The following is a 15598-nucleotide window of genomic DNA, read 5'->3' on the forward strand; positions in this document are numbered from 1 at the left end:
GAGCGGTATACTTCTGAGAATTACACATCTTTCAAATCGTTGTAATAACCTATACCACAGTAGTATAGAAAGTTCGATTTTTCGATATTGCAGAAGTTCTGGACAATGAGAGCATATTATTCCATGCATTGAAAAAAAAGTTGGGCCAAAATTTAAGATTTTTCCTTATTCATAGGATTTTAACAATAAAAACGAGCCAAAAACCAAAACCTTATATTAAAAGTTCTATCTTTAAATTTATTTTTCTATTTACTAACGAACATGACCATCCGTTTCAAATTTTGATAGCTGATGGATTCTTATTTTACATCATAAATGACTGTTCAATAATTATTTTTAGAAAAATTCTTTTCTAAACTTAGCATCTTAACCCTAAAACATTAAACATTTAAAGACGCTCCTATGTGTATTTTGCTGCTTGAACTACGGTTCAATGCTGTCCCAAGGTCAATTTCCTTACCTTCAACGATATTTTGACTTTCATTTTAGATTTTTGTCTTTAAACACAAGACGCAAAGTTAAGGATTTATTAACCTTAACTTAAAATTCTTAATATGAAGTAAAATATTTATCACCAAAGGGAATGTTTCCTTAAAAAAAATTGGCAAATTGATCACCTTTAAATTAAGTTTGCTAATCTTTGGTTCGAATCTTTAAAATAAGGACAAAAATTTTTTTAGTGTCCCACAACATTTTTTTCCTTATTTTCAGCTTCAAGAAATTTGTGAAGAGTCCTATCACAAATTAATTTATTTATTAATGTTTTATTAATTTTATTTTATTTTTTATTTTAATTTTTATTTCATATAATCTTAAGGTTATTAAATATCTTCTCTCGGTGGAATTATTTGCTGCATCTTATATCTGTCCTCCATACAAGGACTTATTAACGGGTTCATTATTACTTAAGGAATGATGTTCGGGCAATACTGGTCCCTTGCGCATTTTTTGATACAGCAGATAAATGGGCGAGAATAGGATTATATCGAAAGCTAAAAGGAAAGTAAGCATAGGAAGATAAAGAAAAATATTAAAAAATCATAGAAATTACATTAGTTTACTTACCAAGATAGATGATATTGCGTATAAGGCCCAAGAAGACATCTCCTGCTGGCTGATGATCGACCAAATCATAAACGAATACAGCAAGTATAACGAAACTACCGAGCACAAACATGATATAAAACAGATAAACGTAGGGCATCATTAACCTGTAGCGATCCTGAAAATGAGAAAAATACCATACCGTGTTATAACGAATATTTTAGATTCGAAACTTTAACTAGTAGTTAATTACCTGGTAGATACCCACAAGCAGCATTACACAAAAGGCAAAAGTTAACGCAGCAACGAGACATCCAAGAATACAGGCCACAAATAGGATGGTTAACTCACTTTCTAATGGGATAAAAAAGAAAGAAAGGAAAAGAAGAACAAAACAATTTTATTATGCTTGATATTTGCAAATTTGCCTATGAACAGGGTCAACTTCTCACATATCAATATAACCAATAATTCAAAATCAATAGGCACCTCATAGTGCAGATTTGTCAATCGAAATGTTTGCGTATCCAAGGATTAATGCAGCAAAAATTTCTGTTGTTTCACAAGGATGACGTAGGGGATGATTGATACCTAGCAACGGTTCTATTTTTCGCGAACCTTAAATTCGTGGATGCCATTAACACATGTTCAAGTTAATGAACTAGCATGTGCAGCGAAATGATGGTTGGCTGGCAATCACCCTTTTCGAAAATAGCCAAATACTTTGAAGAGATAATGGAATAGAAAAACTAACACCCTAATGCTAGGCATGCATTTGTCTCTGGATTTGAGGTTAGTCGGAGACTGAAACATCTGTTGTCTTGCTTAACTCCGGTGAATGAGAGGCTAACCACAATCCGCATAAAAACCAAATTTTTCATCATCAGCCTCATCTATGTCCATGCCCCCACGGAATACAAGGACTAGCAGACCAAGGATATTTTCAACAAGAGAGAATATGACCGCTGTCCCGCCCATGATATTAAAATTGTTCTGAGAGATTTTAATCCTACGATAGGGAAGGAAGACATCTTTGGTCCAACAGTCCAAAAGTCCATACTAAGCACATTTGTTAGAAGTCATAACGAAACACGTCATGCTAAATTCCAGCGAAATCGGATAAGAATTGCGTCCTCTAAAGGCTTAAGAAGTCAAGACCACAGATCAGTTTATATGACAGTTATATCAGGTTAAGCACTGATTTCACCCACACTTGGCATAGTGGTTGAAAATCATAACAACACACCTCACGCAAAACTCCAGTCAAATCGGATAATTATTGCGTCCTCTAGTGACTCAAGAAGATCAAGATCGGTTTATATGGCAGCTATAACAGGTTATAGAACGATTTCAACCATACTTGGCACAATTGTTGGAAGTCATGACAAAACACGTCGTGCATAAGAATTGCGCCCTCTAGAGGCTCAAGAATCAAGACCCCAGATCGGTTTATATGACAGCTATATCAGGTTATGGGCCGATTTCAGCCAAATCGGATAAAAATTGCGCCTAGTAGTGGCGCATATAGCCCATTTGCAATCCCAACCGACCTACACCTATAGGAAGTTTTTGCGCAAATTTTCAAGCGCCAAGCTTTACTCCTTCGAAAGTTTGCGTTCTTTCGACAGACAGACGGACATGGCTTGATCGACATGAAGGCATTCATCCAGCGTGTAAGATGTACAATCGATCCGTGGAGTAAATATAGATTCGGATCATTACCTTGTTGCAGAAACGGTTCGATCGGACACCCCACGGAAGCTGGATAATAAAAAGCTGCAAAGACAATAGATAGCAACGCTATACTCCACTCGACTGACCCAACTGCTTGATGGAAGTACTACTTCTCGCGATGTTATAACGGCGCAGTAGCAATCCATTGCCTATTCCATGGAAAATGCGCGAACCCATACTTGGTACAGGAAGCCTCCCCCAATGAACGCATGGTACGACCAAACGTGACGAAATACTACTGAAGCGAAGAATGCGGCATACAGCAGCAACGCACCAAATGAAGGAGGGGCATCGGGAGAAAAGGAAGGAGGACAAACGTCTATAGTGCAGAAAGAAAAGGGAAATGGAAAGACGTGAGTGTGAGCGAATTGAGATGTACAGGGGTCAGATAGAAGTCCGGAAACTCTACAGGCACATCCTCCAGCACAGACAAAGAAGGAAATCTGGTAACTGATACAGATAGTGTGATGAGGATATGGAAAGAATATTTTACACAGCTGCAAGTGTCCGACGTTGGCGACGAAGCGGATACCGCAGAACCAATATCTGATTATGATATAGAATGTTTACCTCCTAATCATAATGAGATCCATGTAGCTGTGTCCCTACTGAAGAATAGCAAAACAGCAGGAGCTGACGGGTTGCCGGTGAACTATATAAGACCGGACGCGACACGCTGATAAGGCATCAGCATTATGCATCAGCTTGTCTGCGCGATCTGGTTAGAATAGCGCATACCCGATGATTGTAAATCTCAGCATGCTATGTCCCGTACACAAGAAAAGAGACAAAATGGAATGTGCCAACTACGGAGGAATAAGTCTCCTCCCCATCGCAAACAAGATACTCTCGGGCGTGCTGTGTGAAAGATTAAAACCTAAAGACAATGAAATAATTGGGCCCTATTAGTGCGGCCTTAGACCTGGTAAATCCACCGTAGACCAGATATTCACACTGCGCCAAACCTTGGAAAAGACCCAAGAAGGACAAATCAACACCTACCATCTCTTTGTTGACTACAAAGCCGCTTTCGATACCCCTATTTGTTCAACTGTATTTCAAGCCATATCTGAGTGAGGTATCCCTGCAAGACCAATAAGACTCTGCAGGATGACACTTGCTGATACGCGTTCTTCAGTAAGAATAGGAAAGAATCTCTCCGAACCATTCAATACCAAACGAGGTTTCAGACAAGGTGACAGCCTATCGTGTGATTTCTTAAATAGTCTGGTCATATTGTCAAATGAATGAAGAAGCTCCAGCGAAGTAGTCTTTTGAAGGCGATCGCGATGATATAGGCAAACCGGGACGGCCAAGAGCCCGATGGAAAGATCAAGTGGTGAGAGACACCTCGAAACTTGGTGTCAGAGATTATAGAAGGAGAGCAGAAGATTGAGGCACTTGGAACGCTTTTCTACGTTCGGCTTATGGGACAAATGATCTCTCATAGCCAATTAATGTAATAAAAGTGGTTTTCAAAAAGTGAGTAATCAAATTGATGGCATTCTAATAGAATGAAGAAGGAAGAGGAAATTTGTATAGAAGTTAGAAAGAAGTCCTTAAATTTTAAAATACGGCAAAAATGTATTTATAGCTGTTTTCTTCCAATTGTCGCGGCTAAAGTGAACCCACTGAGCGGCGGTATAGAATATGCATAACCTTTTCAGAACGGGTCAGCGTAACAGTAACCCTGTTAAACAACAACAACGCAGCAGGAGCCGATGGGATGCAAGCTGTTCTATTTACGACCGAAGGCGACACGCTGATCAGGCGTATGCCTCAACTCAAATCTTCTGCTCAATCTGGCCGAAAAATGCATTCCCGATAGTTTGAATTTCAGCACACTTTCTCTTGGCCCCAAGAAAGGAGGCAAACAGAAAGCACCAGCTACAGAGAAATATGTGCATTCAAGATTCTTTCAAGCGTACTTTATGGGAGTTTCAAATAAAAAGTAGCAAGATAAGTAGACATTATCTATTCGGCTCTATACATGAACAAGTTATTCATACTACGCCAATTCGTGAATAAGATCCCGATTATACTTCTCGAGCTTCTAGATAGAGTAATTTTTATTCGATTTGGCTGAAATTTTACACAACGGCTGTCAAGTATGGTCTTAATGAAGTATCAAATTCGACTTTTCTGAAATTTCGCACATCACCTTCTCCTATAACCTTCAACACACGTGCCAAGTATAGACCGACTCGGTGTAAAACCTGATAGATCGCACATATAAACCGATCTCCCGATTTACTTCTTAAGCCTCTCTAGGGCGCTATTCCTATCTGATTTTTCTGAAATTTTGCACAATGACTTCTACTATGATTTACAACATCCAAACCTGATAAAGCTCCAATAGCACAGCATTCTTATCCATTATCCTTATATTGCCTATAAAGTGATACCAGGCAAAGAACTTGGCAAATGCGACCCATGGTGGCGGGTATATAAGATTCGGCCCGACCCATAAAAACCCTAAAAGCCGTTATCATTACTCGATTCAGTTTTTGAAAGAATTCAAATATAACCCGATTTTTTAGGTAAATCCATTGTGGTTGGTAGCCAAGTTTACGCCCGGTTGAAGTTAAACCTTTAGTACTTGGTTTTCTCTAAATTCTTTTAAATTACTACAATATGTTTTTATATCAATTGTGCTGCAGTGCAATCAAAGGTTGACTTAGTCCAACTTTAATCTGTCTTATTTGTTTATTTGCTTTTTTTCCATAATAGCTCGTTTTAAATAAACATAAAAGAAATATTTTTTCAACATTTCAGATATTTTATTTTGTTTATCACATTAATTCACTCTCAATTGTATTGCAATTTGGTGTGGATTATTCAATTACCATTCAAATGTTCCTCTTCAGCAAATTCATGATCAATTATACAGGCAAAGCCCAGAAGACCGAAAAAAAATATAGCCGATACTATTGTAGTGAACCAAGCCACAATCAAACTCAGCACCCTGACGTTGCAACAGCCCATTGTGCGTTGCGTTTTTCGTACGTGTCTGCGAGTCGAAAGAAGTTTTTTTTTTATTTCTTATAACGAAATGATTTTTTTGCGCGTACCACCGATAATCATTTAAACACTAGACTCTTGTTAGCGGACCAAATTGGACTGGCATTAGCATTTCAAAACAATTGAAGCACTGCTGTCAGCAACAATGTTGACTATACATACACACCTCCAGATGACATCGTGCCCCATCTTTGCATGCGCAACTCTATTGAATACAAACAAAAGCGAAAGCATGCGAAAACGCATAGCAAAACATACTGCAAAGGGGTCAAGCAAATGCGGGAGCAACAGACGCTAGAACGCCCAAAATATGTGACGTAGACAAAGTTAATTTGTATTTTGTATACATACTCGTATATGTATACAATGCTCGTAGTACAACAGCATGTTAAGCAAGCAACAGTTTTGTTTTGAGATGTGGTGCCATCCATAGAAAATAGCAGATATTTGGCGTAATGTAAAATTTATAAGCATAGCATACATTTTAAGCTAATTTATTTAATTTTTTTTATGTTCTTTATATAAATAAGTGAGAAAGGAAAAATGCGGGAGGCCGATGTGGGCAATATTGGAATGAAAGGCTTTTAGGTATATAATACCCAAATTCTGAGTCAAGTATCAGGGGTATAACCCCTCCCCAAAAGAAACCCCAAGCTGGCAAGTAGGCCCATTGGGCCAATATTGGACTCATACTCAAAGTATTTGGCGGTAGAGGGTAGCCTACACGAAGTGATACCAATTCAGAACTAGTGCATTTGTTTGTAACACCCAGAAGGAAGATAGATAGGCCCATTGATAAGTATACCGATCGACTCAGAATCACTTTCTGATCGTCTGTCTGTCTGTCTGTTCATGTTAATTTGTGTTCAAAGTACAGGTCGCAGTTTCCATCCGATCGTCTCAAAATTTGGTACAGACATATTTTTCGGCCTAGAAACGAAGCCTATTGAAATTGGAAAAAATCCGTTCAGATTTGGATATAGCTCTCATATATATATTCGTCCGATTTGCAATAATAATGCAATAAAATAGTCATTTGTTAACCTATTCTCTCAAAATTTGGCGGGAAGAATTTTCTCTTGACTCTCGACATTACTGGTGAATTTCATGGAAATCGGTTCAGATTTAGATATAGCTCTCATATATGTATCGCTCGATTTTCACTCCTAGAGCCACTGCATGGGCATTTATCGACCAATCTTGCCAAAAATTTTGCACTACGCTTTCTCTCAGCGACTTCCACAATATTTGAATAGTTTGGTTGAAATCGGTTCAGATTTAGATACAGCTTCCATATATATGTTCGTCCGATTTTGAGAAATATTGCAATAAAATGCTCATTTGTTAACTGATTCTCTAGTAATTTGGCAGGCGGGATTTTCTTATGACTTTTAAAAATGCTGGTGAAATTCATAGAAATCGGTTCAGATTTAGATATAGCTGCCATATATGTATATCGCCCGACTTTCACTTCTAGAGCCACTGTAAGCGCATTTATTGACCAATCTTGCCAAAACTTTGTCCAACGTTTTCCTCGACAATTCCCACAATATATGACAAGTTTGTTCCAAATCGGTTCAGATTTAGATATATCTCCTATATAAATGTTCGTCAGGTTTTGGGTATTTGTCAACCGTTGTAATTACAGTTTGAACATATTTGCTCGAAATTTGAATGTTTAATAACCCATCTGAAAACATCCGTCGAGGTCCATCAAAATTGCTTCGAAATTGGATATATCTCCCACATTGTTTAGTACTGGTTTTATTGTGGAAATATTTTTTATTGATTCAAATGACAATAAGTAAAAGCGTGATAAGTTCGGCCAGGACGAATTTTATAATCCCCATACCATGGTTTGCATTTTCAAGTTCTTTACCCGAAATTTGTTTATGGGCAAACAAAGAGTTCCGTGCTTCCCCGCTGACGCACCCCTTGAGCCCAATCCAACAGGATGACCCACCCACACAGTACTTGTCGGGTCCTGTCTCGACGTCTTCCCCTCCTGTTTCGATCGTGGCAGAGGGGCTTCCAGTCTCCTGCAATCCTCCAGACCTTAGAGATGTGGTCGATAATTCCTCAGGCAAGTGTTCAGCAACAACTGCTGAGTCGCCTTCTGATTGCCTAACCCCACCGCTTCTATACACTTTCAGTCACAACTTGTTGAATCAGAAGGATACAACTCCTTCAGACTTGTTGAGGTCTGTAAGACAGCCGGAGTTTTGTACGAAAAAAGCATGTCTCCGGTCGCCATCAGCCTCATCCAATCCACCAGCTTCTAGTCAGTGGTTGATTACAGTCCCTTAGTCTCCCATGTATGGACTTGGTACCCCAGCGTGTGCAATTCGTCGAAAAGGAATATCTTCTCCCTTGACTAAATTTAGTGCTGCGTCTGCTGTTACAAACTGGAGGAGGCCCAGGTCATTCTGCAAGGACATTAGAAATTGACTATCCCACTCCAATTGTTCCTAGGTATGCAGCCCTGTTCTTCTCCTTTATCGACAACTACCATCACCAAGCTGTCCCTAGCAACATCAGCAAAGCGTCTTGGATCCGTATTAATATTGTTCGCCTTAGATCTTTTTGGCATGGAATGTTCTCCAAGGGACCACATCATTTCCAAATCTAGACGGGAGCCTCTCTCCTTTTCGGTGAGAGTTTTAGGATCATAAATCTTGTTAGTTTTTCGAATTTCTCCGAAAAGTTCAGGCAAACAAATTGTGGTGTACCAGTCAAAAATTACCGTCCTACGTTGCTCAAGTGGTAAAGTTGCCACCCGTTTTGCCGCAGAATCAGGAAACCATTTGCTTCTAAGTGCTTCTTCCCTACAACTTTCGTTGGACTTGTCTCATCTTCATAGACCCGGCCAATTGATATTTTTCAAAATTTTCAGCATTTCTTTGCACAGATCGACAAAGAGAACAAACCTTTTTTACGGCCAGGTGTGCATGCAATATCTAATGTATGCTGGTGGGACAAATGTCCAAGGATGCCTCTATCTCACGGTACGCTTAATGACGATCTTGCATTATAAGTTGACGCAAGGGATCAATGTTCTCTGGTACAACGGCCGTATTTGGATGACCATCATGGGATTCGACTTTAAGCAAGCATAGGCCATAGGATGGTGTTTCATCCTCATACAAAGATTTAAGTTCATCGTGATACAAAGAAAGTTGTGGGAAATAATTATTTTTTTTTTTTTCAAAACAATACAAATGGTGTTTTTTCAAAACAATGGTGATTGGGCCACGATTTTGGTGGAAAATATCAAATTTTATGTCAGATTGGAACTGGCAACACAAAGTTTTGCCTAGGCCAGAAATAGATAAAGCAGCCCTCGTATACATATACATAAGGATTAACACACTTGTGCTTTTCAGTGTCAAAGTTCAGTTCATATACAAAGGCAAGTGTGCTAGGTACTTTTTTATTACAAGTTACACGCAATCTACTTCAAAATTTTCTGCAAAAGGTAGGGCATGTCTATGCCGCATGGAATACGAAGGACTTAGTTAGACATTATCTTTGTTTTCATTTAACACAGACAGACTAATTGTAATTCTAGAATACGGAATTATATGCTAACCCAATTTTAAACAAAGAAATATAACAAGTAAAAAAGCATTAAGTTCGGCCGGGCCGAACTTTGGACACCCACAACCTCGGGTTTATATGTAAACCCCATTTCGCCACAATGCGGTGAAAATTGGATAACTTAAGGACCCAAGTTCGGCACGGACATTGAGTGGTCTAATATATATGCCACTATTCAATTTTGTAGAACAAAATATTGATCTTTTTGGCAGATATATCCAATTATAAACCGATCTGAACCATATTAAGGTCGGATATCGCGAGGCTCAGAAAAACTCACTGTTTCAAATTTCAGCGAAATCGGGTAATAAATAAAGTTTTTATGGGCTTCGGTCCCCTTTTCGGCAGATCGGTCTATATGGCAGTTATATCTAAATATAGTCTGATCAGAACCATATTTAGGTCGGGTGTCAGGAGGCTACAAATAACTCACTGTTTAAAATTTTTGGAAATCGGTCAAAAAATAAAGCTTTTATGGGCTTCAGACCCTTTATCGGAGGATCGGTGTTATGGCAGCTATATCTTAATATAGTCCGATCTGTACCATATTTGAGTCGGATGTTGGGAGGCTTAAAACTGCGTACTATTCCAAATTGCAGCGAAATCGGATAAAAAATATAGCTTTTATGGGTTTCAGACCCTTTATCTGGAGATCGGTCTATAAGGCAGCTATATCTAAATAAGTCCGATCTGAACCATATTTGGGTCAGATGTCGGAAGGCTTAAAATAACCCACTCAATTTTTAAAGCCTCTAGAGTGATTACAACAGACGGACGGACAGACGGATAGACGTACAGACACACGGACATCGTTGAATCGTCTTAGAATTTTATGACGATCCGAAATATATATGCTTTGTAGGGTCGGAAATTTATATTTCGATGTGTTGAAAACGGAATGACTAAATGAATATATCCCCTATCCTACAGTGGTGGGTATAAAAAAGTGTTCTAAGCGTTTGTCAAGTTCATTGCCCGTTATCTCTTTATAGGCAAAAAAGGATAATGGATAAGAATAGCTATAGTATTAAAGCTATATCAGGTTATGGACCGATATGGGCCATACTTAGCTCGAGACCATAGGAAAAGTCGTTGTGCAAAATTTCAGCCAAATCAGACAAGAACTGCTCCCTCTGGGTCTCAAGAAATTCAATCGGTAGATCGGTTTATATGGGCGCAATGCCAGATTTTAGATCAATTCAAGCCATACTTGACATGTATGTTGTAGGTCATAGGAGAAGTCATTGTGCGGAATTTCAGGTAGCGCTCTAAAGGATCAAGAAGTATAATCGAGAGATCGGTTTATAAGGGAGTTATAGGAGTGCCAGGTTTTAGACCGGTTCGAACCAAACTTGGCACATCTATTGAATGTCATAGAAATCGTCATAGTACAAAATTTCAGTCAAATCGAATAAGAGTTGCACTCTCTAAAGGCTCAATAAATATATTTGGAAGATCGGTATATATGGGATCGACACAAATAGAAGCATTTTTGCAAAATATCAAGCGCCCGGCTTCACTCCTTCGAAAGTCAACGTGCTTTCCACAGATAGACAGACAGACAGGCATGACTATATCGACTTAAAATGTCATGGTGATCAAGAAAACATATACTTTATGTGGTATTAAACAAAAATTTGTATGTGCTACAAACGGAATAACGATGTTAGTATGCCCCGTCCTATGGTGGAGGGTATAAAAATTAAATTGTGAATCAACCGAAAGTTGACTTAGTCCACTTCGCTTATGGACAAAAACTCGGATTAATGTCGGGAAGGGAGATAGCGGCTACTATTGATGCCGAGAGAGTGAAGGTGAATGTCGTTAGGGGACCACCTAAGGGAGGGGTGATATCGCCTGTGCTCTGGATTCTCGTGATTCACGGATTGGAGAAGATTGGTGGTAGAGTTCATGCGTAAGCGGCCGATCTGTTAATTCTCGCCACTGGAACGTTTTGTGACACAATTCCTGAGTTTTTTTGGTTGGTGCTATACTACTACATGGACAATGGGTTGTGACCTGGGTGTGAATGCGGGGAAACGGAATTGGTCCTGTTTACGCGTGGCCAGTAGATACCGGTCTTTAGGTTTCACATATGCAGGGGATGACTTTTCAGTTATCGCAGACGGCGAAATTTTTTGTGGGAGATTTTAGACAGCAAATTGGATAGGAAATTGAACATGGGGTCAAGAATTACAAATGCCACTGCTGCATTGTGTTCGTGTCAGAAGTAGGGTTTGAGGCCCAGACTTCACTGGTTATTCTCGGCGGTGGTACCGCCATTACTGGCATATGGCTGCCATATCTGGTGGTCGGTGACGGATTTTATGTCATATGTCCGTAACCATTACAGGGTGAATAGGGTCGCACTAATGTGGGGAATTCAGCCTATGGACTAGTTGATAAGGGAAACAGGGAAGAGGACTCTTCTCAGATTGTCGCATCTTAGCTTGATTTGTGGGCCACCTAAAGAACATATACGTATATTGGATAGTAACTTGGCGGTCTCTCAGATGGACTTCCAGATATGTATGAACGCGGTGGATAGAGGACGGCGCATAAAGTTACGTACCCTGGCAGAGTGACAGAAAGGATGGGTTAGGTTTTCAGGCATTAACATTTTTACAGATGGATAGAAAATGGAGAATGGAGCAGGATGTGGTATATATTGCAACGAACTCGATATCCATGTCTCCTTACGGATGAGCAATGATATAGGACGAACGCAGAACATAGACTCTCTGGAGAAAATTCATTAAGGTGCGGTCATTACGATTATAACTGGACGCAATAAGTTAAGTAAACACACATTGCCGCTGGTGTAACGCTATAGATGCTACAGAGGACTGTTTTCATTTCCTATGCCAATCCCTTGCGCTACCCAAAATAAAAATAAAATGAATGATTTTTTTTCTTCTTTCAGGCACTAGAAGAACTCACAGGGTTTAACCCACTAAAATACATGGCCTTCATCGAAGCAGCAAAGTGGTAAGAGAAAGTATAATGAAACCTGTCTTCCTGGCAGGTCTTACTGTTGAGAGAAGAGGAATAACTCATGAGGAATCACAATGGGTTACATGATGGCCGACGCCGACATGCTAACCTAACCTAGTTCGATTCTCAAAGACCGGTAAGCAGACAACAACAAAGTACAAGGACTTGCTGATACCAAGAGTTGTTTACAACTTTTGGGACCACCATCCTATGGCGTATGGTTATTTCTTAATTTTAAAAAAATTAAATATTCAATATCAATTTTATTTATTTTTTTAAACTTTCTAGATTTTTGTATTAACTTTCTAACTCTGGTAAAAGCTTATGAAAGAGTATTTGAAAGAAAAATTAAAACTTTCAATTACAATGCACATCAATTTTCTTTGCCAATAACAAAAACAAAATCCATGAACTCATTCTTACAAATTGTAAGTAGTCTGTAATGAATACCCAGATACAAACACATGTACTCTTCCATATACTGGTAACAAAATGGCTAAAAATGCAAATAGTATTTTATTCCCATTTGGTGTAGAGGCCACGAAAGGATAGTGGAATTGGTCACGGTTGGAAAGTAACAAAGTTTTGTTTACAGTGTTGCTGATGCCCATGCTAGGTGTTTTAATTCATTTTGCAGCAGTTGCATGGGGCTGACATCATCACAAGTACGATAATCATATAAAAATGTTTTAGTGTATGCGTGGCTATTGAAAAAAAGAAGAAATATCCTAGTCATTGGGCAAAGTGATGTCAACTCTGAAGAAACCAAAATATAAAAATGATTTTCATTGAAACTTAATCTCGTCGTTCCTTTTGTAACACATCGAAATATTGATGTAAGACCCCTTAAAGTATATAAATTCTTGATCGCCATTACACTTCAAATCGATCTAGCTACGTCCGTTCGTCTTTATGTTGTATATCGGTCCATATTTAGATGAAGCTCCCGTATAAACTGATCACTAAACCGAACCGTTTTCTATGATATTGAACACATGTGCCAAGTATGATTCGAATTCGGGTTAAAACCTTATATAGCTCCCATATAATCTGATCTCTCGATTGTGCTTTTTGAGCCTTTAAAGGACGTATTAGTTATCCGACTTGGATGAAATATTTTACAGTGTTTTCTCCTATCACCTCTAACATACGTGCCATGTAAGGCCTTAATCGGTTTAAAACCTGATATAACTCCCATTGAACCGATCTCCCGAGTTTACTTCTTTCTTATGGTCTTTAACCTACGTGCCAAATATGGTTTGAATCACTACAAAATCTAATATAGCTCCCATATAAACCGTTCTCCCGATTTTAAATCTTGAGCCTCCAGAGGCCCTAATTCTTATCCGATTTGTCTGAAATTTCACAATGGCATCTACTATAGTCTCCAACATCTAAGTCAAGTATGATCCGAATCGGTTCATAACCTGCTATATCTCCAATAGCATAGCAACACGTATGTAAATGTGTCCGTTTGGGTGGGTTATGGGGTAGGGCGTCCCCCACAGTTTTTTGACTTCAAAGTATTATACTAATTTTGTGTTTTTGGGTTACCATTTCGCTTAAATCGATGAACCCATCTCCGTAATCTGACGTGTTTGAAAATCGCGGATATCAAAAATTTTAATATCCCATTTTCTCTGGGGGAACAAACTATACTATCTGTGAACATTTCATGAATATCGATACAGCCGTTTTGGAATTTATTCGGAACAAACACAGCGCAACACTTTAATTTGTATATAATAGACTTGCTGTACCCGGCCCGCTCTGATATACCTTCATTAGTACCACGCGAAAAATTAGTTTCTTACTTACTACCATATGTATCTCCCCAGTATATTTTGTTTAGTACCAAATATAGGGTGATTTTTTTGAGGTTAGGATTTTCATGCATTAGTATTTGACAGATCACGTGGGATTTCAGACATGGTGTCAAAGAGAAAGATGCTCAGTATGCTTTGACATTTCAACATGAATAGACTTACTAACGAGCAACGCTTGCAAATCATTGAATTTTATTACCAAAATCAGTGTTCGGTTCGAAATGTGTTCAAATTTTGACAAATTTTGTTCAGCGATGAGGCTCATTTCTGGTTGAATGGCTACGTAAATAAGCAAAATTGCCGCATTTGGAGTGAAGAGCAACCAGAAGCCGTTCAAGAACTGCCCATGCATCCCGAAAAATGCACTGTTTGGTGTGGTTTGTACGCTGGTGGAATCATTGGACCGTATTTTTTCAAAGATGCTGTTGGACGCAACGTTACGGTGAATGAACACATTTCGAACCGAACACTGATTTTGGTAATAAAATTCAATGATTTGCAAGCGTTGCTCGTTAGTAAGTCTATTCATGATGAAATGTCAAAGCATACTGAGCATCTTTCTCTTTGACACCATGTCTGAAATCCCACGTGATCTGTCAAATACTAATGCATGAAAATCCTAACCTCAAAAAAATCACCCTTTACTTTTTATTGAACCCCATATACCCATTATTGAAAAATATTCACATTTTTGGAGGTGTATGGAGGGGTTGGCAACCACCTATAACTTGACCCTCAATTTTAATACCATATTCGTAATCTACTGCCGAATACCTTTTATTTGAGTCCCATATTATCATGATCGTCTAATATGCCCACTTGGGACGGTTTGGGTTTGGGGGTGGCCCCTTTGTTAGTAACACCCAATTGTTAATATTCGATAATCATATTCGTACTCTACTCTCGAATACCTTTCATTGGAGTCCCATATTGTCCCGATCGGTCCACTTTTGATTTTGGGCGGTACTTTTGTTGTGGTTTTTGGCTTGGGGCGGCGCTTGGATTCAATTTTTGACATCATATTCGTATTATGCAACTGAATACCTTTTACTTCATCCATTATGAATGAATACCTTGTCTGAATCGGTCCATTTTTTATTTTGCACAATATTCTTGGGCTATAGAGGATCAAATTTTTGACGCTATTTACATATTTTACCCCCAAATCCCTTTCATTTGAGGCCCATATTATCCCGATCGGCCCACTTTTGATTTTGGGCGCTATTTTTGGGGCGGTTTTGAGCCTGGGTGTACTCGTACCCTAATTTTAACACCATTTACATATTTAACTGCTAAATACCTTTCAATTGAGTCACATATTGTTCCAATCGGTAAATATGACCTGCTGGGGCCTTTTGGGGGTGCGAATGCCTCTCAGACAA

General features: G+C 38.9%; 1 protein-coding gene across 1 annotated transcript; it reads right to left on the reverse strand.

Moving 5' to 3' along the window:
- Window positions 1–769: 769 nt before the first annotated feature.
- LOC106088047 (uncharacterized) lies at window positions 770–5912 on the reverse strand. Its single transcript, XM_013253343.2, has 4 exons — window positions 5625–5912; window positions 1298–1398; window positions 1066–1222; window positions 770–992 (listed from the first exon to the last, which is right to left on the reverse strand). Exons 1-4 carry the CDS (start codon window positions 5761–5763, stop codon window positions 859–861), a joined length of 531 nt encoding a protein of 176 aa, XP_013108797.1. The 5' UTR covers window positions 5764–5912; the 3' UTR covers window positions 770–858.
- Window positions 5913–15598: the final 9686 nt, after the last annotated feature.

The sequence above is a fragment of the Stomoxys calcitrans genome, chromosome 5 (genome assembly GCF_963082655.1).
Source record: "Stomoxys calcitrans chromosome 5, idStoCalc2.1, whole genome shotgun sequence".
NCBI lineage: Eukaryota > Metazoa > Arthropoda > Insecta > Diptera > Muscidae > Stomoxys > Stomoxys calcitrans.

What these genes read in the sequence shown, in the direction of transcription:
- LOC106088047 (XM_013253343.2), bottom strand. Translation starts at nt 5,763, where the DNA reads ATGGGCTGTTGCAACGTCAGGGTGCTGAGTTTGATTGTGGCTTGGTTC. An exon ending in TGCTTGTGGGTATCTACCAG is followed by an intron (nt 1,223 to 1,297) that starts GTAATTAACTAC and finishes TCTCATTTTCAG; the next exon opens with GATCGCTACAGGTTAATGAT. An exon ending in ACGCAATATCATCTATCTTG is followed by an intron (nt 993 to 1,065) that starts GTAAGTAAACTA and finishes CTTTCCTTTTAG; the next exon opens with CTTTCGATATAATCCTATTC.